Source organism: Strigops habroptila, chromosome 2 (assembly GCF_004027225.2).
Source record: "Strigops habroptila isolate Jane chromosome 2, bStrHab1.2.pri, whole genome shotgun sequence".
Lineage (NCBI taxonomy): Eukaryota > Metazoa > Chordata > Aves > Psittaciformes > Psittacidae > Strigops > Strigops habroptila.
In genome coordinates this window covers 113,064,608-113,090,670 of record NC_044278.2, presented here as the reverse complement: position 1 = coordinate 113,090,670, position 26,063 = coordinate 113,064,608, and the positions used below count along the sequence as shown (strand labels likewise).

The 26,063-nt window shown below is 39.3% G+C and overlaps 1 protein-coding gene across 8 annotated transcripts in view; it reads left to right on the top strand.

Annotated features, from left to right (window-relative positions):
* FAT3 (FAT atypical cadherin 3) overlaps positions 1 to 26,063 on the top strand; it is a 409,819-nt gene that overhangs the window by 280,913 nt on the left and 102,843 nt on the right. For 6 of the 8 annotated variants that reach the window (XM_030476635.1, XM_030476637.1, XM_030476639.1 and 3 more), the window contains exons 5-7: positions 17,627 to 17,941; positions 20,140 to 20,350; positions 20,783 to 20,851. In XM_030476635.1, the coding sequence (XP_030332495.1) occupies positions 17,627 to 17,941; positions 20,140 to 20,350; positions 20,783 to 20,851 (595 nt within the window). The remainder of the gene's footprint in view (positions 1 to 17,626; positions 17,942 to 20,139; positions 20,351 to 20,782; positions 20,852 to 26,063) is intronic. The other 2 variants (XM_030476640.1, XM_030476638.1) reach the window with 1 other exon arrangement.

The window sequence follows — 26,063 nt, the reverse complement described above, 5'->3', positions numbered from 1 at the left end:
GAAAAGCAGTCCTCTCTTCTATGTTTAATGAACTTCCTAAATCAAAAATCTTTGTAACTCAATACACAAAACTTTGAGGTTTTGTTGCGAATGCTTGACAATTGTAGAAATCAATCAAATAGTTTATAGACCTTTTATAGATATATTATAAACTTCTGCTAATTTATTTGGGTATTACAATAAAAAAGCACAGCTCATTTATTCTTTAGTCACCCCTAAAGCTCATGGAAGAGAATTGATTTTCCCAGTTCATCGATACATACAATGACAGATTCACCATCTATAGTGGAATGCAGCCCTAAGTATATTTTCAACAAAATCATGTTTCACCAGATAGTGAGTCTTCTAGAAATGAGCAGGGAACAATTGATATTACAAGCCTATTATCCATTTAGATGAAAAGTTGGCACAGTGTAAAGATACGGATGATTTTGCAGGTTTGTATTTTGAAGAGCATGCATGGCAAGTTCAGAGTTGTCCAGGGCTAGGGCTTTGGTTCACACGCTGCTGTCTACCACGGTGGCTGTGTTTCGTTAGAAAAATCACATCGCTGATTGCCTAGAGCTTCGCCTTAGTTAAGGATTGATTTGCATATAGCTGGAGTTTGCAGAGGGGAAGGAGCTTGTTTTACGGATTTCATGAATCACTGACTTGAACTGATGGGTCATGAAGTGAAGAAATGAAAATCCATAAAGCACAGTGCTGTCAGCTTTTGTCATGCTAGACATCAAATGCCTCTTTTAGGATTTTCCTTGTGGACCCACAGCAATCTAGCAGCAGATCTTTAAGAACTTCATTGCATGCAAGCATGGAAGGAGATACTCAGTGTATAGGCTTAGTGTGCTGTCTTATAAGGTGTTTTCTGCCACTCCTAAAGGCATAACAGAGAGGGTGGAATTGTGCCACGAAACAAATACAGCCTATGGGTTGCCACCCTGCAAGGTCCTGGCTATCTCCTGGGAGCCTAGAGGTGTATCAACATTTCCTAGACTCTCTGGGCCTAGTTAAAATCTCAGTGGATTTAGCATCATGCAGTTGTGAAGTCAAGTAGTGCAAAAAATTGGCCTTTTGGTTAACTAGCATTATGTTAAGACAGACGTGATGTCACTGTGAAGAGGGCAAAGTCTTATCTATTATCCTGGGGGCTAGTTGAGTTCCTTTACTTACCTGAGTGGTGTGCTTAGTCTGGCTTCAGTAGCAGTGAGTTTCTTGAAGTTATCCCTGATAATCCCCAGAACAAGAGAATCAGATATCGGTGCCCATGGCTGCATTTCTCCAGGTATGTCTGGAAAAGGGGTGAGTGAACACATGAGAGAAAAGCAATTTAAAATATACCCAATACCTGCTTCTTCTGCTCTATTTGCAGAACTATGAGGTGGTAGAGCATTAGATCAATGCAAATGAGATGGAAATGTATTATTAAAACACCAAACATTATTGTGTGCTTTGAAAATTAGGTCTGCACCCATGTGTTAAATGCTGTTGAAACAGAGAGGGATATATTAATGGTCTTCTCATTTTATGCTAAGCTTGTGTAGACAAATTCTGTGGTTAGTCTATACCAAGTTCTTCTTTTCAAGTCAGGATTTAGGAATTTGGTCTAATGTTGCTTTCTCACTGAGGGATTAGCTCACAGATTAGTTTAGGGTTAACAGGTTTTTTCTTCATTGTATGTTTCTTAAGATCTGTGGCTCTCCTTTTTTATGGGCTGGAGCCCACCTACCAGGCCTAAATTGGTTGAATATACCCTTTCAGGGTGTCTCTTTTGCCAGGCTCCGTGCTTGGCGAGACAAAGAGTCATTGTGAAGGGCACACTGCTTTGCTAAATCTTCCCATTTGTTTTATGAATGTACCAATGTTTTAATCTTCTGCAGAAGCAGCAGGAAATCTTTCACATGATTTGAATCTATTTTAGATGTACAGAGCCTTTGTGTTATCTGAAGCATGTCTGCTTTAGTGCTATATCATGTTTTCTGTAGCATTTGCAATACCCATCAGCTGCCAGACTGTTAATTTATGTCTGTAAGTGTTTGAGCACACACATGCATACACACACATTTTATGGAGGTGTCAGTTTCTTGCCTTCATAGCTAAGACCAACCTGAGTGTTGCATTTAAGGCAGGGGAGCATCTTCTTTCTCAGTTAGGAGTACATTGCATCTGTACTAAAATCCTTTGTGGACATAGAAATTCCTAATGCCTTTTAATTAATCCATTATTTTGAAACATGCCCTTAAACAAGTTTTGCATCCATTTGTCCTTTCTCCCTGGGTGATCTGTACTCAGCTGTTCAGAATTCGTGTTTGTTATCTCTAAAGAAAGTTAATTCTGGGATATCTTCACAGCGACTTCTCTTGCTGCCACCATTTGTAGGCACCAAATCCAACCACCCTGCAATACGTCTTGTAGGGATCCCAATACTAAATCTCCAATTCCTTTCACTTGAGTGGACTTTGGTTTGTTTTGAGACATGGTTTTCGATCACAGGCTCTTGCAGTGTCCGTGGAGTCTAAATGGAGATGGTTCCCAGGACACCCACAGTTTATGCAGTCCCTTTCCCAGATCATCTTCACATGTGAGCGCTTTGGTTTACATGCTGCCTCTCCACTATGGAAAAACTGGAACAATTATTTCCTTTTGCAAGTTCTATTTGATTTTACTGTCTTCCCTACATGTCTCTTTTCTCCATCATGGTGAAGATCATCCTTATTCTTGAGGTCTACTTTCTTACGTCATACTGTCAGTCTAGAGTAACATCATTGGGTTTTATCAGTGCTTCTTCTGATTATATTTTGTTTGTTTGTTTGTTTATTTCTCCATCTTGTTAATGTTTTTGTTATCCAGGGTCTCATAATTTCCAGTATTGGTGGTGTACTGAAAACTCTTCATTTCCCAAAATGCCCCAGTCCGTGCACTTGGTGAGAAGCTCTTCCTAGTACACCTTGAGTCTTTGAGTCTCATTGCATCCCTTCCAGTCTTCTCACCAAAGCCTGTAACGTGTTTCAATATTATGCATTTTCCCTCTTTGTCATACTCGCAGATTGCCACCCTGTCCCTCTGCCACATAATCCTTCAACATTCAGCTTGAGCAAAAAAGACATACTGGAAAGGGTAGGAAAATGTCATGCAAAAACATGGTTGTCTGAAAACACTGTTTTTTTTTTTTTATTATTTTAAATATAATTTGTTACGACAAAAGTGCATCATTGTGTGAAATGTGCTGAAATGAGGTTGGAGTACTCAGTATAATTTACAACATGACACAAATTAAAGTATTTACTAGACACCTAGAGATAAGAAAACCTGTAATCAGGTTGAGAATCAGCTTAATAAGCAGATTTGGCACCTTTTTCCTCCCTAAATATATTATCATGGAACGTAAGCATCCTAATGCTTTTCTTATCTGACTTCAGCTTGATAATAATCAGAGACCAAACAATTCTTTTGCTTTTTATGAAGATATGATTTAAACAGAAAAGTACAAAGGCCCTGAAGCATCAAGTGCTATGAAATCTGCCCTCAAAAGCAGTAATTTTCTTATCCCAGCCTAACAAATTTCAGTTGTCAGGAAACAGATTAATCTCATTCTGAAATGTAATATTGCTGTTTGCTAATCTCCCATGATACAAAGACATTGAAAATGTTATCATAGCAGTTGTAGAGTACATTTTATGTTTTGGCAAAAAGTACTTTCTTTGGCAAGGGATATTCTAAATACTCAAAAGCAAGGATTAGCATCAGTAATTGGGAGCAAAAAGACAGAACCAAAATAATGAATTATTTTTTTCTCACATTGCCTAGGAAAGTGAAAAATACAAATATTACTAATAGCAGTCTGTCAGTTTATGGCTTCGACTTCTCTGAGGACCAGCTTGTCTCTTTAATACAGATACCAACAAATAGCTTAATACTTTCTGTCATAGCCTCAAATATATTTGTTTTTCCCTGTGAATCTTGTTTCCTTTCACTGTCCTTCCAAATAGTTTTTAAGGTGTTGTGTAAATAAAAATGCATTCCTAACCCTCAGGGCCAAACAGCAATTTTAAAGACTTAATTGAAAAAACCCATGGAAAATTTAAACATGTGGTTTTACATTGCCACAGTTTAAAGAACACTCAAAATATTTCTAGAAAGACGTTTTAGACTACACATTTTAGCTAAGCGGAGGTGATGCTTTATTGTGTGATTCGTCAACGTGTGCCAAAATGGCATGGCCTCTGTTGATTGAGAGAGATGCAGAAGGCAGTGAGACAAGTCCATTAGCTCCGTGTCAAAAGAAGACCATAATGTATACCAGAAGGAATAGAAAGATGAGCTGACATATGAGGTTCACTTGCATATAGTCCTCATCCTGCTCACCAAAACCGTGTTGTTCAGATGGATCTGCACAAACTCTCTCCATGTAGCTTTGGCCATATGTTTGTGGGATAAAATTGAATACTGTAGCCCAGGTTTTGTCTCTTTTTTTCATTGGCATTTACCACATACATGCACAGCTAAGGATCTTTCACTATTTTTGTTGCAAAGCACTCGATACCTCCTGAGTGCAGTGTTAACTGTAGCACCACAGCTAGGGAATGGCATTTTAGAAAGTAAAATAACATTGGCTTTAAATGCCTTCTCTTCAGGCATTTAATACTCATAATATCCGACTCTCAGTGTGAAAGTATGAATTGAAAGCTGGGGCTTTTTTAATAATAAGAACTCTGAAGTGTTCAGAAGATCTGTTTTTTTCTGCAGCACTGGGAGGCTGTCTAGTGATGGATCACACTGGTGATGAGATGCCCAGTTTCCAGTGAGCTGCTGAGCTCCCAAAAAGAAATCCTTGCTGCCGCAGCACAGTGCTCAGCATGAGGCAGTCATTTATCCTGCTTCTTGGCAGAGCAAATTACCCTACTAGGAGCTGTGGGCTGTGTTTTCAGTACCTCGTTCTGTTCTTGCAGGGTTAATTTGCCTTTCCTTATAGGAGTGGTGCTCCAGACCCTGAATCATTGTAGTATCCCTTCGCAGGACTTGCTTCAGGAATTCCGTGTCTCTCCTGTACTGGGGAGCCCAGCACTGGACACAGTACAGTTGTGATCTTTTAAAATTCTACCTGCACTGCAGGAGCAGAATGTCATCCTATTATTATTCAGACGCTTAAAGATCCCTTTGCAGGACTCCAGACACTGTGCAATTAATTAATTATAATAGTATTAATTGATTAATTAATATTAATAACCTGAACATTTTTAATGTGTTCTGAATGTTACTCAGGGAAATTAACTTTTTGGGACAGGACTTTTTATTTTTTTTCCGTACAACACATTTGGAATGTTAAATCTTTGGGACAGCGTTTCCTGTTGTATTGTTACCCCCAGATGCCCTTGCTCCTATACACACAGTATGGTCTTGACACATTCTGAAAATTATTTGTATACATCACTGTTCGCAGGATCACTGGCTATATGTGTAACAGACTAAACAATAGGGCAACAGTCATGTTAAAGGAAAGAATCGCTTATGAAATTGCTGTTTCTTTAAAGTAAACAGAAAAATCTCGCACTTGCCTGGGTATTAAAGTAAGATTCTTCCTAGTCACTTATAATGCATACAGTAGTGGTGCTGCAGTGATGCAAATCTTCTATACCCTTTAGTCAAAGACTTACAGCTTTCAGGTACTTGTTATGCAACTCATCTCTTCATCAGGGACTGTAGAGATAGGACAAGGGGCAATAGGTTCAAACTTAAACAGGGGAAGTTCAAGTTAGATATAAGGAAGAAGCTCTTTACTGTGAGGGTGATGAGGCACTGGCACAGGTTGCCCAAGGAAGTTGTGAATGCTCCGTCCCTGGCAGCATTCAAGGACAGGTTGGACAGGGCTTGGAGCAACCTCATCTACTGTGAGGCATCCCTGCCCATGGCAGGGGGTTGGAACCAGATGATCTTAGCGTCCTTTCCAACCCTTCTGTGAATCTAACTCAAGCCCAGGGCTGGGCAAAAGCTGAATGAGAAATAAAAGCTACCAAAATTAAGTTGTTGAGTTCTAGGTGCAGCCCTGTTCTCACTAAAACAAATGGGAAAATCTCCATTGATTTCTAAGTCACAGGATTTAGCAGCTGGTCAGGTCCTTCACCAAGAAGATACCTGTAATTCTTTGGCTGCTAAGACAACATAAGCTCAGTTCAGCAGGGAAACACTTGTCTTTAGACTTTTCCTGTGTGTCTCTATCCATGCAGCACATGCATACCCCACCATCCATGGTGTGGTTGGGGATGCAGAGGCTATTCAGGTGTTTCTGGAGATTTACAGAGATTAAACAGAGCTGAAAAGAGAACTAAACTAAGTGAAAAACAGGCTTACAGTGAGCTGGTCCCTAAAAGTTCACTTAGCTGTGTCTGTCTTGTCTAGTGAAAAAAAAAAAAAAAAGCAAGGTTTTTACTGTGTCTGATGAAACACAGAGTCCTAATGCACCCATCAGGGAAGGGGCTGATGGCTCTCATCATTTATCATTAGAACGGTTATCTGAATTTCAGTTTCACACTTTTTGCATGGAATATAACACCCGAGCCCATTTTCTAAGCTGTTTTCAAAGCTGAAAACTGAGTTTGGAAAAAGTGAAAAGATAGTCCAAGAATATGAGTTTTGCTTCAAAATCAGAATCTGCATTTTTTCCCTGTGTATAATCCCATGCTGATTCTCAACCAGCTTGTAAAATTGACCCCATGTCACTGTAAACTGGATAGTAGATATTTATAGGACACTTAGAATCGAAGACAAGTGGAGATTGAGATAATAAGGCTTGTCTGTGTTGCCTATTAGATGAAACTGTGATTAAATATGGCCCAATTAATGCTTATTATCTATCTAAAATTAATTTGTCACAGAAAGTTGTGAAGTAGGCATCAAGAAGTCAGGCAGAATTTTTTATTGCTAAAATCAAAGCAATTATTGATGTGATTTATTTTACCCTGGTCTGACAAAAACAGAATGATACTGTCGTTAAAAAAACTGCCTTGGGAAGAGCCCCCAAAACCAACCTCCTTATTCATGCTTATCTCCTTTATCTTATTTTACTTATATTCCATATTGATTTTCTAAGCATTTTTATACTACTTCATATGATCCCTTAAGATGTAGTCCTTATCTGACTCCAGAAATTGATTTATTGAAACATACATGAGTATAAAACTTTACTTTGCACCTCATTGCTAACCAAATAAACTTCTATCAAATAACTTGAATATTACAAAAAAAATCACATCTTCATTTTTTTCCTTACAGACTAATGAAAATGGTCACAGCAATCTTCCTGTTTAGTGACTGTTCACTAAAGCCAGATACGTGTCTGAGGCCTAAAATGTACATTCTTGCTTTTTGCAAATTTAGATTATCTTTACTGGATCAAAAGTTGGGAACAGCCTGTACTCCTTAAAGGTCTGATTTTATATGCTTTCTACCTGGCTGGAAATCAATTTTTTTTTAATCAGGTTTTTAACTGTTAAGTTTTATTTTGAACGTAAAACTGGAGGAGCTTCATTTTTTACCCTGAAACTACTAAATTGTATTTAAAGGTCAGAGGCTACTCGTCAGGCTATCAGCTATAAAGCTGTCTTTGAAACGTTTTACATGTATGAGGACAGGCTGGGAAAGTTGGGGCTGTTCAGCCTGGAGAAGTGAAGGCTGCGTGGAGACCTCAGAGCAGCCTTCCAGTATCTGAAAGTGGCCTATAAGGATGCTGGAGAGGGACTCTTCATCAGGGACTGTAGTGATAGGACAAGGGGTAACGGGTTCAAACTTAAACAGAGGAAGTTTAGATAGATATAAGGAAGAAGTTCTTTACAGTGAGGGTGGTGAGGCACTGGCATAGGTTGCCCAAGGAAGTTGTGAATGCTCCATCCCTGACGGTGTTCAAGGCCAGGCTGGACAGAGCCTTGGGTGACATGGTTTAGTGTGAGGTGTCCCTGCCCATGGCAGGGGGGTTGGAACTAGATGATCTTAAGGTCCTTTCCGACATTAGCTATACTGTGATTCTGTGATTCTATGTGTTGATGGAGAGCATTCATCTTGCATGTTGTGGAAAAAATAGCGTAAGATGGAAATTTTATGTTTTCAGCATTTATTGATGGGCCACAAAATCTTTTACCTTGAGACCTCTGGTTCTGGCTTTGCCTACTTTGGTACTGATCAACGGCTTGTTGGTGAGTGATTAATTCTGTGGTAGGGCTGTTTTTTAGGGGAGGGGGATGTGGAAAGTAATTCACTATCTGTAGTGAAATTGTAGAATGCATCACCAAGACTGTAGTTACACAATGCATTTCCCTTCAGTGGCCCCCGCCCTGACCTAGGGACCTGGCATGCTGCTCCCTGTTTTGCTGTTTCACCACCATCACACATTAACCGTCTATGTTTTAGGGGATTTTGTTCTCTTTCAGCAGTTCATCTTAAACCCTGATTATTTCAGTAGCCCTGTTCATAGCACAGATGCACAAACAGTTTATTGGCGGGTGAAGGTGGCTGCAAACTGATTACAGGGGAAGAACAAATGGCTGGAGGAGGAGCTGGAGATGGGGCTGGGTATATCTTAATCTGCCTTTCTGCCAAAGACAAGGTGGTGTCATCCTCTGTTAGCACAACCAAGTGCTACTTGTTAGAGCATTTAAAAAAAAAAAAAAAAAAAGTGTTATCTTTCTTTTGAAAATACTTGATTCTGCTTCATGTAAAGTAAAGAACTTTAAGGAATTACAGGGTATATCTTTCATCTCATTGGTGGCCAAATGAATTTGGCCACCTCCTAAGTAGTAACAATATTGTTTCAAAACTGATCATCACAGAGCCTCACCTAAGGGTGTTTCATCCAACATCAGAAAGCAGTGGCTGTCATCATCACAAAAATTTGGAGTCCAAATAGTTCCATCTCCCTGGCAGTGTTAAAGGTCAGGTTGGACAGGGCTTGGAGCAACCTGGTCTAGTGGAAGGTCCCTGCCTATGGCAGCGGGCTTGGAACTGGATGAGCTTTAAGGTCCCTTCCAACCCAAACCATTCGATGATTTCTATGTTTCTGTGAAAAATTATTTAGAAATAAGTTTGAATATTATAGTTTGGAAGACAGTATTTACTTTGAAGACTGATAGTTTTAGTTTAAGTTATTACTCTATTGTAACAGAAACTGCATGACACAATATTCCAAGAGGCAAAGCAGAGCAAGCTCCTTTGTACATTGTCTTTTCTCAGAGGAAGTTCAACACCACGTACCACATTAGCATGAGGCAGAGCTGCTGACTTACTGCAAAATAGATGGAGGGCTATTGCCACACATAGGAAATCACCTGCATGCAATTTGAGAGTTTCTGCTGGAAGAGTTGCTGTGCCTTTATTTCCCATCAGTTTGAATATCTGGGGAGCTATACTACAAACTGATACAGCTGCACACCGAAGCAAGGGTGTAAAGTATATATTGCTTTGCTGCTTGATTAATTAACTCCACTGCAACTAGTACTATAGCTTGATTAAATTTTGGCACTATATCAGCATATATTTTTGAGCACAGCATTTCTGGTTTTAATTAAAACATAAAATAAATTATTAATATTAGGAAAAAATCTTGGAAGCATGGATAAGCTCTCATGTCCTTATTAATAGCCAGAATGTTTTTCTCATGTGATTACACATATTGACTGGTCTAGTATGAAAAGGGAAAGGTTGGGGACATGTAACAATCTTCACAACTTTGAGGAAACTGAATGTGTAGTTCCTGCTTATAGTGAAGATGAGAATAAAGTGAGTTTTGTGGATAGAAATAGAAGGGTAATTGAATATTTGAGAAAAGAGCAGTGCAGTGAGCTTAGAAGTTGAAGCACACCTCTTTTGAAGCACAAAACTTGAGAGCTATTCTGTTTCCTGAGTGCTGAGATAAGATTTTTGGAGAAGGGCATTATCTGTAGAGGTGGATCTGGTGGAGGAGAACTTATCAATATTTGATCACAGGTGTTTCTTATCACAAGAAAGCAAAATCCACAAATGGCTGAAATAGATATTCAGATATAAATGGAATTACAATTGACATGGAGATTACTACTAACATTAAACTGCATAAATACCTTAATTTACAAGCATTATGTTATTTAAAGCTGCATGAAGTGAAATATTCTCAGATTTGACTACTCATTTTCCGTTCACAAAACTCTCTGATTGTAATCTTCACTATCAGCAGGAGCTAAACACCTTCTTCAAAGTTTACTGTGAAGATCAATACAGAACTTCAATCTTCTTCCTCGTTCAGAGGCTATGAGGGTAGTTATACTTCTGTTTAGTAATAGGTTGTTCCTAAAGAGGTTCCATATGCCTATAAAAATTACTTTAAGCAATCACCTATCAGTCTTTATCTTGTTTGTAAGGTGTCAGTCTGAAGGTGGGTAAATGTCCTTGGTTCCAGATATTATCAGAGGACTATTTGGAGTGTATTATTCTGCTTTCCAAATTTTCATTCATTATATGCTGGGGTAGCACATGCGTTATTGTAGCCTCGTGAACAAAGAAAGGAAGTTCTTCGTGTACTCAAAATACTTTACAGTTGTTGTTTGGAGTCTGAGGTTGATGTTCCTATTACGAACATCTCGAACTTTCCATGTGCAAACTGTTCAACATCCATGTAGTTTCAAGCACCACTTCCAACGGTGGTATCACCTAGAAGCTCATGAAAAGTCGTAGCTGTGCAATGCTCTCTCTTATCAGATGATTTCTGCTGAATCATAAGTAATTGGGCAGTAGAGGTTAAGATTTTCTGTGTTTATCTCCACCAATGGAAGTAGGGGGCACATTTGAACTTCTATAAAGTGATCAGCTTAGAGTCGCTTCTGAGCAAAGTTTTATCTACAGTTTGTCAAAAGTAAACTCATAGGAGCTTGACATTCTTGAGGACTGTAGTTTTATTTTTAGTTAGTGAAAAGAAGGGGGGGATACTTTCTGAGATTCCCTAAAGGAGGTTCGTTTAACCTAGGACAGGCTGCTCTGGTGTCCTGGGAATTTAATAGAGTAATGGTTGGTTCTGCACTTACCTTAGCATGTATTGATTATAGAACACTATAAATACAGTCTGATGCACAAAGGCTGCCAGGATCTCCAAACTGCAATGAACTTTAAAAGCAATGCCCAATTTTCTTTTAGAGTGTCACTGTCAAGAGTTACGCAGATTCTTCCTCATATATACAAGTCTTAAGTTTCTTTTCAGAGTTTCTGACTCCTGCTTACTGTTTCAATTTTCAAAAAGTTTGTAGAATAAATTATGACACAGTATAAATGTGGTAGTAGCAGTAATAGTTGTAGCAGTAGGAGTAGTACTAGTAGTAGTAATATTTCTGGTCTTTTAAGTCACTCATTCTGATATTTCATTCTGCCAGATCATTTGGTTACCATCCAGTGGTCTTAGTACTTTGAGTCTGACGAAAGTTAAGATTTGAAGCCTCTAAGACTTTCTCGAGTACACTCTTCTGATATTTAGGTTTGCAGATACTGCAGGGAGCACTTAACTCCAAATGAAAAAGCCTGCCTTCCTTCCTTCCTTCCTGTCTTTTGGCAACACAGCGCTGAAATTACCTGATGTCATCGTTAATTCTCAAATGGTATAACAGACCATTATGCACTGCTTTCTAGTTTGAATGTGGCTGGAAGCCATTGGCTTTCCTAATCAGCCACCTAGAGTGTTTGTGTCAGTAATAATCTGTATTTAAAATGTACTCTAAATTATTTATTTGTCATAGCTGGCCAGAGTGAATGGATTAATGTTTTTATGATTGAAAACAAGAGTTCCCAGTTTAGCACATTGTAAAGGAAATAGGGGAAGATAGTCATACTGATATGATTGGCACTCTTTCCTACGAGAAGTGTTTAAGTAATTTGTCTTTTGGGACAATGCTATATTCTATTAGGATAAGTGAAATAAGCATCTGTCCACTTCTTTTCCACAGGTGCCAAATAAAGGATTAGAAAAAGTCACCTAATTTGCTACAGCTAACTCAGTATTTGTGTTGAACTAAAAAAAATCCAACTTATGTACCTTTTATTTTCCTCTCCTATTCTGTATTTCTTTGAGCTATGCTGCCTTCAGTTTGTAGCAATAATCCAAGATGTAGTTCAGTAATATCATGCATTTCAGAAAAATATTTGCTTGTAAGAATTTAGCTGTGAATTCAGTATCTCTCTGAAGTAGGCAGAAATAGTAATTCAGTGTATTTGACTTTGAAGTTCCATTTATCCCCCAGTGAGCTCTCCATTATAATCTTTTATTTCTCTTACTTGGACTGAATTCCAGAGACTCTTACAATAGGTATTGCGGCTCATTTGTGCATTGGCAGAAGAAACAAACCCATCAGTCACTAACAGCAGGGGTATGCCTCAGCTCTCAGGCTCTCTCTGATCATTTTTCTGTCTTCAATAACTCAACCAGATTATCTTTTCTAAAGTTTTCTGAAGCAAAATTGGCATTTCTGGTTGAGGGAAGGGAAAGACTTTTACCTGAAAGCCTGATTTATACACACTCCTCAAATGAGATGAAGGCATCCCAGCTCACCCTTTTTGCATTAAGCAGTTACCACACAAATTAAAATAAACAAGCAAATATGACATCTTCAGCATTTAGCAATGCTAATGACAGTAACGTGGCAGTGCCTCTTAACTTAAAATTGGGTAGGCTGAGTATTTCCTCCTGCCAAAGAATGGTGTGGAAGAAGATTCTCATTCTTCTTGAGGCTTGATAACTCACATTAAACACCTGCTGATTGTCTTGTTATACTTGTTGAAGTAAGATCCCTGCTAGCTACTCTCTCCAGCTGAGGTAATAATTACCTTGGAAGTCATGAGCTTTTGTTAATGAGACACAATATTGGACTTTTAATTCAGGGGGGTGGTTCTAACAGTTGCATTTGTATGCTGAAAAAATTCAAGAGCTGAACCTCTTTCAAAGAAGTTTCACAGTTCAATTCTTAGGAGTGACTGACTCAAGGCAAAATGATTTTTGTCACCACTGTTGAGGTCTGCTAAACTGGCACTGTGTTTTAGCCAATACTTTCACAGTAGACATCTCCTCCATACCTTCTCCATGGTCATAAAAAGAAGACATTTTCACATCTAATATTCTGGCTGTTGTATGTTAACAGTTAATGCTGACCTTGGTTTTCACTGAGAAGGTCCACTGCTATGGAAATCTCCTTTTAGTTGACCTGTGGGCTTAAAAATAAACATGAATATGAAAGAATATTTCCTCAATCCTGTAGGAAAGCTAGTGTTAATGTCTCTAGACCAAACCTACTGAAGTACGTCCTGCAGAAGAAATGGAAATTGCCCTATTTGGAATTTGAAAGTTCTGTTATTATATTGAATTTGTTATTCTCTGGAGAAAGAGATATTTTTGTGTGGTTTTCTCCAAAAATACATGTCTGATGTAAGTAGAGGGAATTTCAGGAGGCCTTGTCCTGGTCCATCGAGCTGAAGGAACCATTTTAAGGGATGTGTGAATATTGTTATTCCAGCAAAGAAATTTCCACGTAACTGATACCTATATGTGTATTGGTTGTCATGGTTCAGTAAAGTCATAAACATTAAAGCCAAAGGGTAAATGCAGATTCCTGACAGAAAGTGCTCATCATTTTATGAAGAAAATGGTAGTGGAACTGTCTGTAGGTTGTGGGAAAGCACCAGTGATGCTTAGGATTTCACCATGGAAGTGGTATATAAAATTCATATTATTCTTGCTCTCTGATGCCATCAGACACTACTAAACATGTCATCACATTCCTTATAAGATATTCTACCCTTGGTGAAAGGACCAAGCCTTTGTATGGTTGGTCAGAGGGTCAAAATTCAGCTGCTTTCATGACCATATCCCAGCTTTGAGAGGTCTCATCTTCTGCTTAGGCTGTGTTGACACAGCATGAGCAGCAATACCTAACCAGAAGGGCAGAGGGGATAGTAGCTGGCTGGCCTAGCTCAGGTTGTGCATGGGCCAGAAACAGCATGTCTGGACCCATGGTGTGTGGATACCAGACTCAGCACATAGACTGGAGGAGGTGTTCAGCATTTAGGAAAACACATGGTGATCAAGCAGCCATTCCCCCTCTCCTTTAGGAAGGCTTTAACTCTGATCCTCACCATTTCCCTATCATGATTACTGAAAGATTCACGTCTTGTTGGGTTTTTGATGGCACATCTTGACAAGCATATATTGACACAGTCTGTCATTCATCTGTATCACCTTCCTTTGTTTGGCTTTTTTTCGCTACCATGCCATCTGCAGGTTTCTAAACAAAAGAACCTCACTGGTCCTGAATTACAGCTTCTCTCCTGGCAAGCTCTCCTGTGCCTTGCACATCTGCCTTTCACATTTCCAGAGATACCAGCTGTGAATTAGCTTGTGTATCTTTGTCCTACAAACGTCCCAAACTCCCTCTCCTCCCTAGTTACTTTTCACTGTAATTTCCAGCTGTTTAAGGATTTTGCTGAGAACTGTGTTAATATTTGAATAAAAATTGCCTTGGTTAGAGGGGCCCCTAAGTGCTGGTGTGATACAGTGTCCTGATGGAGACGGTATTTGCAGAGCAGTGTGCTGAATGACCTCTCTGGTCCTCCCCATTTTGGTCTGGGAACAATTTCGAACTGCCAGCAATTTGTTGTTTTGTTTTAATGTGTTGTGGGGCAGTTTTAACGTGTTTCGTTTAGGGGCAGAGGAAATTTTTGCGTCTTTTACCCTGTTTATAACTGGAAGCTGAAAAGCCAGGCTGGGGTCAGGCTCATGGTGCAGAAAAGAGGGGTCAGCCGGGGCGTGGGTTTACAGTTAGGGAAATAACCACATTGCTGGTGTGAGGTCAGGTTAATTAATTAATGTACATGCTTGCAAAGAGGGAGCTTTAATTCACCCTTCAGCTCCCATATCTGGCACTCGGAGCTTTTCGAGCGGAGCTGGAGCCTGTCACTTTGAAAAGTTTTGAGTGTCACCCAGAGAAAAAGGCTTAGCTGGTACATAACGTTTTACTCTCTGGGGACATAAAGTTTTAGACAGGGTAGAATTGACTAACTTCAGGCCTTCTGTGTTAATTTCTGCTAATTAGCTGGCATTTCGCGTTATAGCCATCACTATTTTCAATTAGCTGTCAGCAAGTATTTTCAGTGCAACTTTTCTGTTATTGAACGGGTTTCCCATAAGTTTGGGCTTACAAAAACAAACAAATGCTAACTAAAATGCCACAACACTGTGTTAGGCAGGATTTTAACAGTAACCTAACAGACTACAAGACTGTGTAGTGGTAAAACAGGATGGCTTCACTTCTTGAGCAGTTTCTTGACTTAAGTAAGTTTTTAGCATAGTTGCCTGACTGTCTATACCACTGTGGTTTTCAGAGATTTTATTGTTATTAGTTGTAAACTTTTTATCTCCCTTCCCCTTTTTTCTGATGTAGCTGACTGCTAGAAGGTTGAAAAAAACATCTTTTCCTAAAAAAAAATTTGAGTGATGTTCTGTTCAGAAAACAAGAGCATCCAGAATCTTGCTAGTGTTTTCTATGCATTAGAAACATTAACCCCCAAAACAGCATTTCGTTGGCATTTTTGACCAATATTTAATAAGTGTATCTCTGGTTGTTTCTGTGCACTAACGCCTGTACTGCCTGGCATCATTGATTATTTTATCTGTGGAATCAGCAAAAATCCTGAAAAAGGTTCTTTTTTGTTAACCTGTGCTCTTGCTGAGAGCTTGGCCAGTTGCACCAGGGTAGAACAGAAATAGGAGGGATCAGCCTCTTAAGTGGGACAAAAGGTATTTATTGCTGACAGCCTGTAATAGGAGAATTGGCAGAATTGGCTTTTTTGTTTGCTGCAGAAGCTCTGGAGCGGTGGAGAGGTTGAAGTCCCCAGTGGTGTCTCTCTCACTGGGTGAGAAGGCAGATTCGCAGCCATGTGTGCAGCCTTTCAGCATTATAAATGCTAGTTTAGAAAGTGTGGGGAGTGGGAACTGAATGGCTGAGCTCTGGTAATGGTGACTCGATGGTGACTGGATGGTGACTCGATGGTGACTGGAAGATGGCACGTTGGTGGCTTTGCAGGGTGGGGATGGTCCATCCCCATCCAGCTCCCAGCACACAGTCAACCCCATCAGGAGGTGGCAATCTCAACAACTCCTAATTGCCAACCCTGATAACGGTCTTAGGAGAGAGAGGCCTGAGGCTGTTATGTGTTGTTGGATGGACAGGCTCCACTCTCCGAATGAGTTATGGGCTGATGTGGGGGATTTTACATTGCCACTATATATTGCCCTACCACTTATTTTTCTGTAAATAAGGGGTTTCACTCCCTAAGGCTGTCAGTCTTCTCCCTTCCACTGCATCAGTATTTAAAAGTGTAGTTAAATGCAGAAAATAATTGAAAAGATCTTGTTACCTTTCTCATAGAAAATGTTGTGAGTTTTCTGCTGATCTCAGTACTTGGTCGGGGTTACCCTAAATTTAGACTTCTTGTTGGAAGGAGGGGACAAAAGCAAGGGACATTATTCCCAGAAAACTTTACTTTGCCTGAGGATTGGACATCAGGACTGCGTGATTTGTAAGGGAACACAGAAACATTTAAGGAAAATGAAGCATTGAGGAGTTAACCAGCAAAGCAATCGATGTGGTATGATTGGTATGAGCAGGGAAAAGGATGTAATATCTTGACTCACTATCATCAGAAATTGCTACTGTGGGAATTGGCGTGTTAGCATATGTAGCTGAAAGTGAAATTTGAACTTCTTTCATGCAAACAGAAATAACTTTCTGCCTTATTTCTTTCTCTTTAATAAATGCAATCGAAATATTGAGGGAGAAGTTGGAAACATATTGATTGCATTTTGAAGGCATGTTATTAAATCTCTTGTTGATCTTGGATCATTTCATTTTCACAGTGTTTCAGGCTGAAAATTATTAGTAATTCTTTTTAAGTTGCAGCTAAATTACTAATTAACTTTTGTCTCAAAGATTTTGTTTCTCATGTGTTTCTGGCAATACAGTATGCCTAATGCAGCAGAAATTTTTTGCTACCTGCCTCTCAGTGCCCCTTAGAATCATTTAAAGCAGTCTTAGAATTAATGAGCTGTCACATCTCAGGTAATGAATGAAAAGAACTGACAGAAATCCTTTTGTTGTTTAAGAAATTCTAAATAATTAATGGGAAAAAAATGACAGAGATTCTTTCAAGATTGAAGAAAAAATGTGTCTTTCAAATTCATTGCTTGACTGAAGAAACGTTAACATATGTTTGCAGAGAAGCAGGGATCCTGCTTAATGGGTTAATTCCCATTTTCTCTTCTGAGGTAAACTTGAAGAGTTTGAGATTAAAGGATTTTATGTTTTGAGAAATAGATTCCTAGTCTATTGCAGGTTCCCCATTCCAAGTTCATCTCAAATGTAAAAAATCTTCCGGATTCCTGTATTTGCCATTGTGGGCATATTTGACTTAGGCACTGAGCATTTCATAGTAAGCATGTCTTGTGTGTACAGGAGATTTTGTAAACTGCAGGTTAGGTTTGGAAAGGGAGGGATATTTCCTTCTGTTTTATGGGTTTTTTCCATTTGATGAAGTCCCACTGTACCACTTCAGAATTACCTCTACTGCTGCTGTTTTTCAGGTAACTGTCTCAGATGGGGGCACATCTCCCAAGCAGTCCTCTGTTTGGGTGGTCGTCCAGGTTCTGGATGAGAATGATAACAAACCTCAGTTTCCAGAGAAAGTCTATCAGATCAAACTGCCAGAGAGGGATCGTAAGAAAAGAGGGGAGCCAATCTACAGAGCTTTTGCTTTTGACAAAGACGAAGGCCCTAATGCAGAGATCTCATACAGCATCGTGGATGGAAATGACGATGGGAAGTTTTTTATTGATCCCAAAACAGGGATGGTTTCTTCCAGAAAGCAGTTCACAGCGGGGAGTTATGACATCTTAACGGTAAGTACTCCTTCCTTGACATGCAAACCCATGAGCTGACTTTTTTTCAGAAATAGGCCCTCCAGTATACAGAGTGATGTATGACTGTGTTCAGTGTATGACCTATATCTAGGATCTGACTGTATTAAGAAATCTAGTATTGACATACAACTACTCCAGAAATCTTGAGTCCGAGTTCATGCTATTGCACATAGTGAACTATTATCAGACTGTTCAGTCAACTTGAAAATTGTTAGTGTAAATTGTTCCCTTAAATACACAGAAATGAAGACCAATCGCTTGCCTGCTTGCAGAGTTGTATCATGTTAAACTAGGCAGATACAGCTACGAATGGTTATTCACCTTTTGTGTGGACACAATTGCTTGTCCTCATGGGGAAACAAATTCTTTCTTGTGTCTTTATCCAAGTTAGATGGCTTCAGGGACGAGGAGTACTGTGTACTCCATGTTATAGTACCCTTCTCACCACCTTAACGAGTGTAAGTATGACAGCAATTTCAGTTAAAAAAAAAAAATCTCAGTCAAAATACTTCTGCCAAACTCAAACCACATAGACAAGGTCAAAGAAAGAATGCAAGGTGGTGGTGTTGAGGTAAAGCAATAAGAGACCTGAATGTGCACTCTTCATCTACAGCAACAAGCCAAGAAGTTGTATTTAAGGAGTTAAAAAAAAAATCAGGTTTAATCTATGGTTTTATCCATAGTAAAGGAAGCAATGTCACTTACAGTAAGAGGTCCCTGTTGGGATACCTTCATAGGGTTAGGAATTGTGACAGGAAAAGATCAAAATATTGAGAAATACCTAGTAATCAGAGCAGAACACTCTTTGGATGAGTGAGTACCTATCCCTATGCAGACCTGGACGTCATGTCTGGGATCTGGCCCTTATTATAATGCAACAGCTGGAGGTTTTCTTCCGTGAAACTGCTCATCACACCCTCAGCATCTTTTCTCTAAAGCCCTGCCCACCTTGAACAGAGCAAGGTGGCAACTATTAGCACCAAACCCACAAAGCACATTTCTAGAGAAAGAAATACCAGGAAAATAATTCCCATTTTTAACAGTCATAGTAACAGCACATTTACACCAGTGGTCCTATGTAGCCAGAAATGTTTCTTTTAGTTTTAAAAGAAAAACCCTTTGACATTGATGTTATTCAGCACACCACTGATATTGTAATCTATATTCTTCCTTTCCTTAAGCCTGTTGTTTATTGCTGCTCATCTTGTCTTTGCTGTGTTAAAACCATGAAGTATACCAAACTTGAAGTCTATCCATCCCTCTAGAGGACATTGTAATAAAAAGAATTAGCACCAAGCAGGGCAGCTCTTAATGAACACAACAGAGAGGAGAAAGCAAGGAAAATAAATATGGCAAAAAATTAAATCATATTTGTTTTGGAGAATAGGGGAAATGATCTGAAACTGATTTAACTCAATTAATGATCCTCAAGAAAGTAATGTAAGGAATACCAGTCTTATCTGCAATACAGATGCCATTAAAAAGCAATCAAATATGGTCTGGCTGAGCATGTTTTGCAAGTGCATGACATCCCACAGGGTCATTATAAAGCTCCCAGCTTTGCTGCAAGAGGGAACTGGATGGAGGATGAAGTCAGAGAAGGAAGCTGGTTCTGGAGAGGAGGATCTTTGTGGAGTAGTCTTGAACTACATCTTCGGGAGGCCTTGCACCATCATGGTTTAAACTTCAACAGGGGAGGTTCAGGTTAGATGTAAGGAAGTTGTTCTTTACTATGAGGGTGGTGAGGCTCCCAAAGAAGTAGTGAATGCTCCATCCCTGGAAGTGTTCAAGGCAAGGTTGGACAGAGCCTTGGGCAACATGATCATGGAATCATAGAATCACAGAATGGTTTGGGTTGGAAAAGACCTTAAGTTCATCTAGTTTCAACCCCCGTGCCATGGGCAGGGACTTCTCCCACTAGTTGGTCTAGTGGGAGGCGTCCTTGCCTAAAACAGAACATTTCAGTTTAAAATCAGTCTTTCAGTGAAAAATCAAAGTGTAATGGAAAAGAAAATGCAAACTGTGGAATAATTGCTTATCTTCCCCTTTTTTCATGGATTTTACAAAGAGCATTTCAAAGGCCATTTTCCAAGCAGTCATTGTCATGCAATAGAATTATGTCTGAACTGCCAAACTGGGATGCTCACTTGGAGTCCTCTTTTCTTTGTACCTGCCAGATAAAAGCAGTGGACAATGGCCGGCCCCAGAAATCTTCAACTGCCCGCCTCCATATTGAGTGGATCAAAAAGCCTGCACCCTCGCCCGTGCCCCTGACTTTTGATGAACCCTTTTACAACTTCACCGTCATGGAGAGCGATAAAGTGACAGAAATCGTCGGGGTGGTCTCTGTGCAGCCATCTAACATTCCTCTCTGGTTTGATATTGTTGGTAAGTTGGGAGCCAGTGGGGTGAGGAGGACGCTTCAGAAGCAAAGCATATGGATGTGTGGTTTTGAGAGCAAGAAAACTAACCATGAACTGTGCCCTGCCCCCAAATTAAACCCACTTTCGTAATGCTGAGATGAAAATGCTGTTTTAATATAGCGATAACAATAATAATAATACTCCTGCTTTTGTTATGACTCCTTAGCTAAGCTGAAAAAAGAGCGCTGTATGGCTGAATTGTTTTTTTTTTTCATACTATGTTATTTACTGCAATCTTAATGTTGTCTGTCATTTAAATTCTATTGTCATACTTTGCTAATCTCATTTCTAAATGTATTTATGGTACTTAGACTTGCTGTCCCTCATTTCTCTCTTTCTTCACCTTTTTTTCTGCATTCTGTTCTTTTTTTTCTGCTTCCGACTGCCCTGCTTCAAGGTGGCAAGCATGCTCGAGAGATGTTCTATATTCTACAGACAGCTTGTGGGCAGAACTGTTCAACAGAAGGTACCCTTAGTGCAAACACATTTGCTAAAATACAACTATCCAGGCTGCCTTTTATTTTTGCAAGTTCTTTGAGACAATTTATATTACATCTTTCATAAGTGCCTGTGACAGGATGCAATGCGACACATGGATGTGCTGTGTTTCTTTCTATGACAGCTTTTACCGTATTTGTGTCCAATTATTATCATTTTATTCACGGATTTTCCACAGTTTATCACAAATAATTAATTCAAACTTTTCACAGTCCAGTGCCATCCATTTAACTGTGAAACAGAATGGGATGCATCAACATATGGGTTACAAATGGAGCCACCAAAAGTTTGTCTTGAATGCAAGCTGAAAAAGAGAAATGTGTTTTGATGTGAGATCTCAACCACAAAATTGCTTTACGTAAAATTGCTTATAAAAATAGGGAGTGAGAAATATCCTTAGCAAAGAGGAGGAGAAGCCTCAGGAGTCTTAAAATCACAGGGAAATGCCAGTAAGGGTGTAGCTGCCAGAAGGACAGGGAGCAGAGGGTCTCACTTGGTTGCAGTGGAGAAAATCAATGTTCGTAAGAATGTATTTCCCACTTCTGCTTCTGATTCAGTTATGTCATTTAAAATAACTCATTTAACATCTCCAAAATGAGACTTTCCCCAGCAGCACAATGACCCTGCAAAGTTATTGTGCTACTTACTATTTGAAAATATTTCTCTATAATGCTTGTATACCTCTGGATGTAAAACAGTGTCTGCACAAAGTGGTGTTTTTTAAATGAAGGGTTATAAAGCAAATACTGTATGAAAGATTGGAGAAACAAAAAGCTTTTGCCACAGACTTAGTTGAAAGGGTGCATCAGCAGTCTTTATTTACAGGGATTGAGCCTGGCTCTCATTTCAGCATAGCTATTTGTGGATGGGTTTAGCCAACAGGAAGGGCAAGGACCACAAGAGAAAGGGTCTGTCAGAGTCATTTTCATCCACCTTTTATTGCTAGCTCGTGCAGATGATAGACAGAAACAGCAACACTTCCTCTTTGAATTTGAAGCACAGCTTCCAATATGCCAACCACATTAAAATTAAACCCATAGCTATTACCATGTTCTAGGGTTCCTGCTAGCCCCTGGGGAAGTACAGCATATGTTTCCTACAGTTTTCCTCCCATTCCCTTGGTTGTTTCAGTATGCTACATGCAATTTATTAGCTAATGTTTACATTCCCTTTGTCTTCCTTACTGACCCTAACTTTCCTCCCAGGAGAAATCTGCCTTTGTTGATGGTTTTGACACTTTTTACCCATTTGAACTTCTTGCTGGATTCCTGTGCCTTTTGCAGCCTTTCAGTCCTTTCCTTGGTGAATTCACCAACTCTCATTAAAATGCTGTCTGGTTAAGCACAAAGAGAAGCCCCCACTCTTCCACTGCATTCTTTTACATTATTAGAGTCACTTGCAATCATGCAACACCTTATAATAGTATTCCCTTTTTCCCTACCAAACAGAGATGATACTTTAATTTGTCATTTATTGTGACCTTTATGGGTAAAATAGTTCAAATTATTTAGAAGAGCTTTGCTATTTAAACAACTCTAATGGTTTCGCTATAGGCTGTAGCTCCTGCTGCTGCAAGATGCTGCATCACTGCAGGGGGTCATGGAGACAGAGCTTCCCTAGACTTAATGAGAAATCCGTGACCCTGACCATCCAGTTCAGTACTGTTACCATATGAATCTTGTCATTAAATATTACTGCTGTTATAAATAATAGCACTAACAACAGCACCTGTTTCTGCAATAGGAATAGCCAACAATCCAGGGCATGCAGAAGACCCTGTGGTTCCAGACACTCTGCATACAAGGTGCAAAGACAAAACCCACCCCAGGAAGTTTACTGACACAGCACTGTATATTTAGATTATCTTTGCTGCCATTAGTCACTGTCAGTATGAAAAAACACTTCCTCTCCTTGTTCCTCAATATCATCATGTGGAAAAAGATGCTGCTACTTTTCTTCTGGGGAACACTGAGGTCTAATGCTGAAAAGCCCAGTGAGAGACATGGCTTATTAGTAGAAGTTAGTTGTCATGTACGGAAAGCTGTATGGAGCTGCTAATGCAAGAGATGGTTTGTGTGCTGCTGTAAAACCTAGGACTGATCCCACTCCATCTGGTATTTTGTGATTTTGGACCTACGTGCACAGTTCACAGTACGTCAACAAAAGCCCTGAAGGCTTATGTAGAGGCATAGTTTAATATAGAGTTTGCAGCTTGACCTTTATGTTTATGACCTTTTCAGACTAAATGGGCATTGGAATTCCAGAGGACCCCTGTTTTAATGCATAACATGCACTTTCTCCCAGCTAAAAAAAAAGGACTGAGGGCAGATGTAGTTTGGCTATATAGTATTCCGTCTGCCTAACTTCAGCATCTAATTTGCACCTAAATTATATACGCTTTAAATAACTGTGTGAGTTCTTGAGTTATTGAGCTCCAAGAGAGGAAGGTGCCTTGCAGGCAGGAAGATCATCTTCCCTCCATGGGCTAGAGCGGAACAGGATGCTTACCTGTTCATTTAATTGGGAGTGGTTGAGATGTCATACCTGCTTTCTGTTTTCAGACTGCATTCAATGCCATTCTCAGTTCATGCAGATCTCGCAATGTGAAAGACATGAACGTAGGTGGTTTCGGTTGTGTTAAATTTATTCAGTCATTTATGGGTAACTAATTTTCAAAGGTAAATCCAAAATAAGTCAGAGATCTTTATTACTCCCAGGTAAATTGAGCCCTCACTGTCTCTTTTCTTTGTTAGTGGTGGGAATGGTGTGATGAGTACTTTGACACTGGAGCTAAGCTGCATGGTGCTAGTTTTTGCTTAAGTAGCATGTTGCACAACATCTCTCTGATTCTCCAAACAGGCCTCCCTCTATCTTTCCTTCTTCCCCCAGCCTATGCCTTTATAATAGCAGCCAAACCTTAAAAGCATATCAGAACATTTTATCAAGGGTGCTTAAATGGCAATACTTTTACTATCTTAGGTTTAATTAATTGTCCATTTAATTCACAGTGCTACAAATATTCATTAATGTCAAAAACATGTAGCTCTCTACCCTCCTTTGAATTACCTTCTCTGAGAACTAAAATACCTTTCTGGTTTTTTTCTGCTTTTTATGCCCTTATTTTCAGCTTCTTAGCAGCAAACCCAAAGCTTTGGCTCTCCTTACAACAGTTTTATCTGAAAATTCCATCTGTATTATTTTGTTCTTTGTAGCATGATATAGTAAATAAATGAATAAATACTTGCATGTCATATTATTAGTATTTACTATGTTATGATTAACAAAAGTCTGTAGCTGAATTTGTATTTCTTGAGGCAGTCACTAAGTTTATTTCATCTTTTGTGGAAATAGAAAACCTGGAAATTTTGGCTTTGCTTCTTTTCCTGAAAATCCTGAAAACTCATCTTTGAGTTTTAGAGTGAATTTGTTTTCTGCATTTCCTCTGATTCTCTGCTCTCAGCAATGTGAGACTTGTAGCAATTGGCCCCATTTATCATCACTTGGTGTTGATAGTTTACTTTGGGACAAGACAAGTAAGAATCTTCTCTGCTCTGAGAAAATGTGTTTTAGAGGACCATTCTCTAAATTGAGTTGTCTCATGTGTTTCTCTTCTTCTCTACTCATCCATCATGGCACGGTAGGCCAAATGAGACTTGTGTGAGGATCTCAGTCTATCTTGGCTTTATTAAGTTTGAACAGCTCTTTGCTGTCTACCAGTGAAGGAAGAGTCTTGCCAGGTTTTAGCTGTATTTGATTTGGGAATGTCCTTCAGAGTTCAGTGCGATCCATCTTTGCATCTAAGACTGAAAAAGTCTGATTCTCCAGTCATCAAATATTTCTGAGATGTGTATTCAGTCCCACTTTTCTTGATTGTTCCACTGGAAAACAGGGGGAAAGGCCCTCTCATGGGACTCGTTTGCCTGCAAGTCTTCCAGATTTGCTGACATGTTTTCTTCTCAGAGGAGAAAATCATTTCTCACAGCAGCATAATCCCATCTTAAACTGTGCATCAGCAGCTGATAGGGAACATAGGGAGGCTCAGCATCTTCCCATGAAGTAACCCCATCTAGGAAAAACACAAAAAAATCATTGTTTGCAGCAAATGCAAAAGTCAGAATAAAAGCAGAATACGTTTTGGGGGAAAAAAAAGCAAAATAGATGAAAGAACACAACCAAACAAAAACCAAACCAAACCAACAAAAGAAACCAACAACAAACAAACAAAAAAAAGAAAACCAACTGTGAAATTGAAAGGAGACAGAGATGCAGAGCCCACATTCGTTGGGAAAGCAAGACCTGCATTGTATCTTGCCTTGAGCAAATTCTCCAGCTGACATCTAGTAACCCCTTTTAAGAGTTCAGGAAGTTTTCCTCGGCCTGTCCATTAAGCCAAATGAGTGTTAAGCTTTACATCAGGAGATACTCTCCTGTTACTCATGTAAGGTTCAATGACTTTTTTAAAAAAAAAAACTAATTTTTTTATTAAAAAGCATGTAATTTTTTTCCCAAAGCATACAGGACTTTTGTCAGGAGAAAGATATGTTCATAGTGACTATAAAGGCATGAAACAAGCTAAGAATGAAGGTAGCACTCCCAATTCAGCCAGAAAATGTAACCAAGGCTACTTAATACTAAGAACACAACCTATGGTCTGTTGGCTCAGAGGTGCTTTGGTTCAATTTCCTGATATCTCCTTCTTGATCATACTATACCATCTTTTACACTGAAAATGAGGGCTGTGCTAGAAATGTCTCACAAAGCTGTAGTGAGGGCCAACTAATAAGATCTTTTATACCAGGGGCTGTTTCTACAGCCATCCTCAGTTTGATAACAGCTGGAATTGGCTAGAGTTACATTGAAAAATCCTATGCAAACTATAACATGCTTTCAGATAACATAAAAAGAAATCCTATTGTAAAAATATAATGCTTCCAGGGCTTAGGCAAGAGCATTAAGATCAATCTCAAGAAAGTAAGGGTGGAAGTCATCTCACTTAACTTTAGGTGTCCAAAGCGTAGACATAACTATCTGTGGTGGATGTCTTTGGGAATATTCACAGTCAATTTGAGAGAAAAATTGAATGAGTTTATGAATTTATATCATCCCAACATGATAAATCTTCTCATGCAAACATGGCATTGCAAGTAGATGTGGACTTTTCAAGAGATCCCACTCGAAGT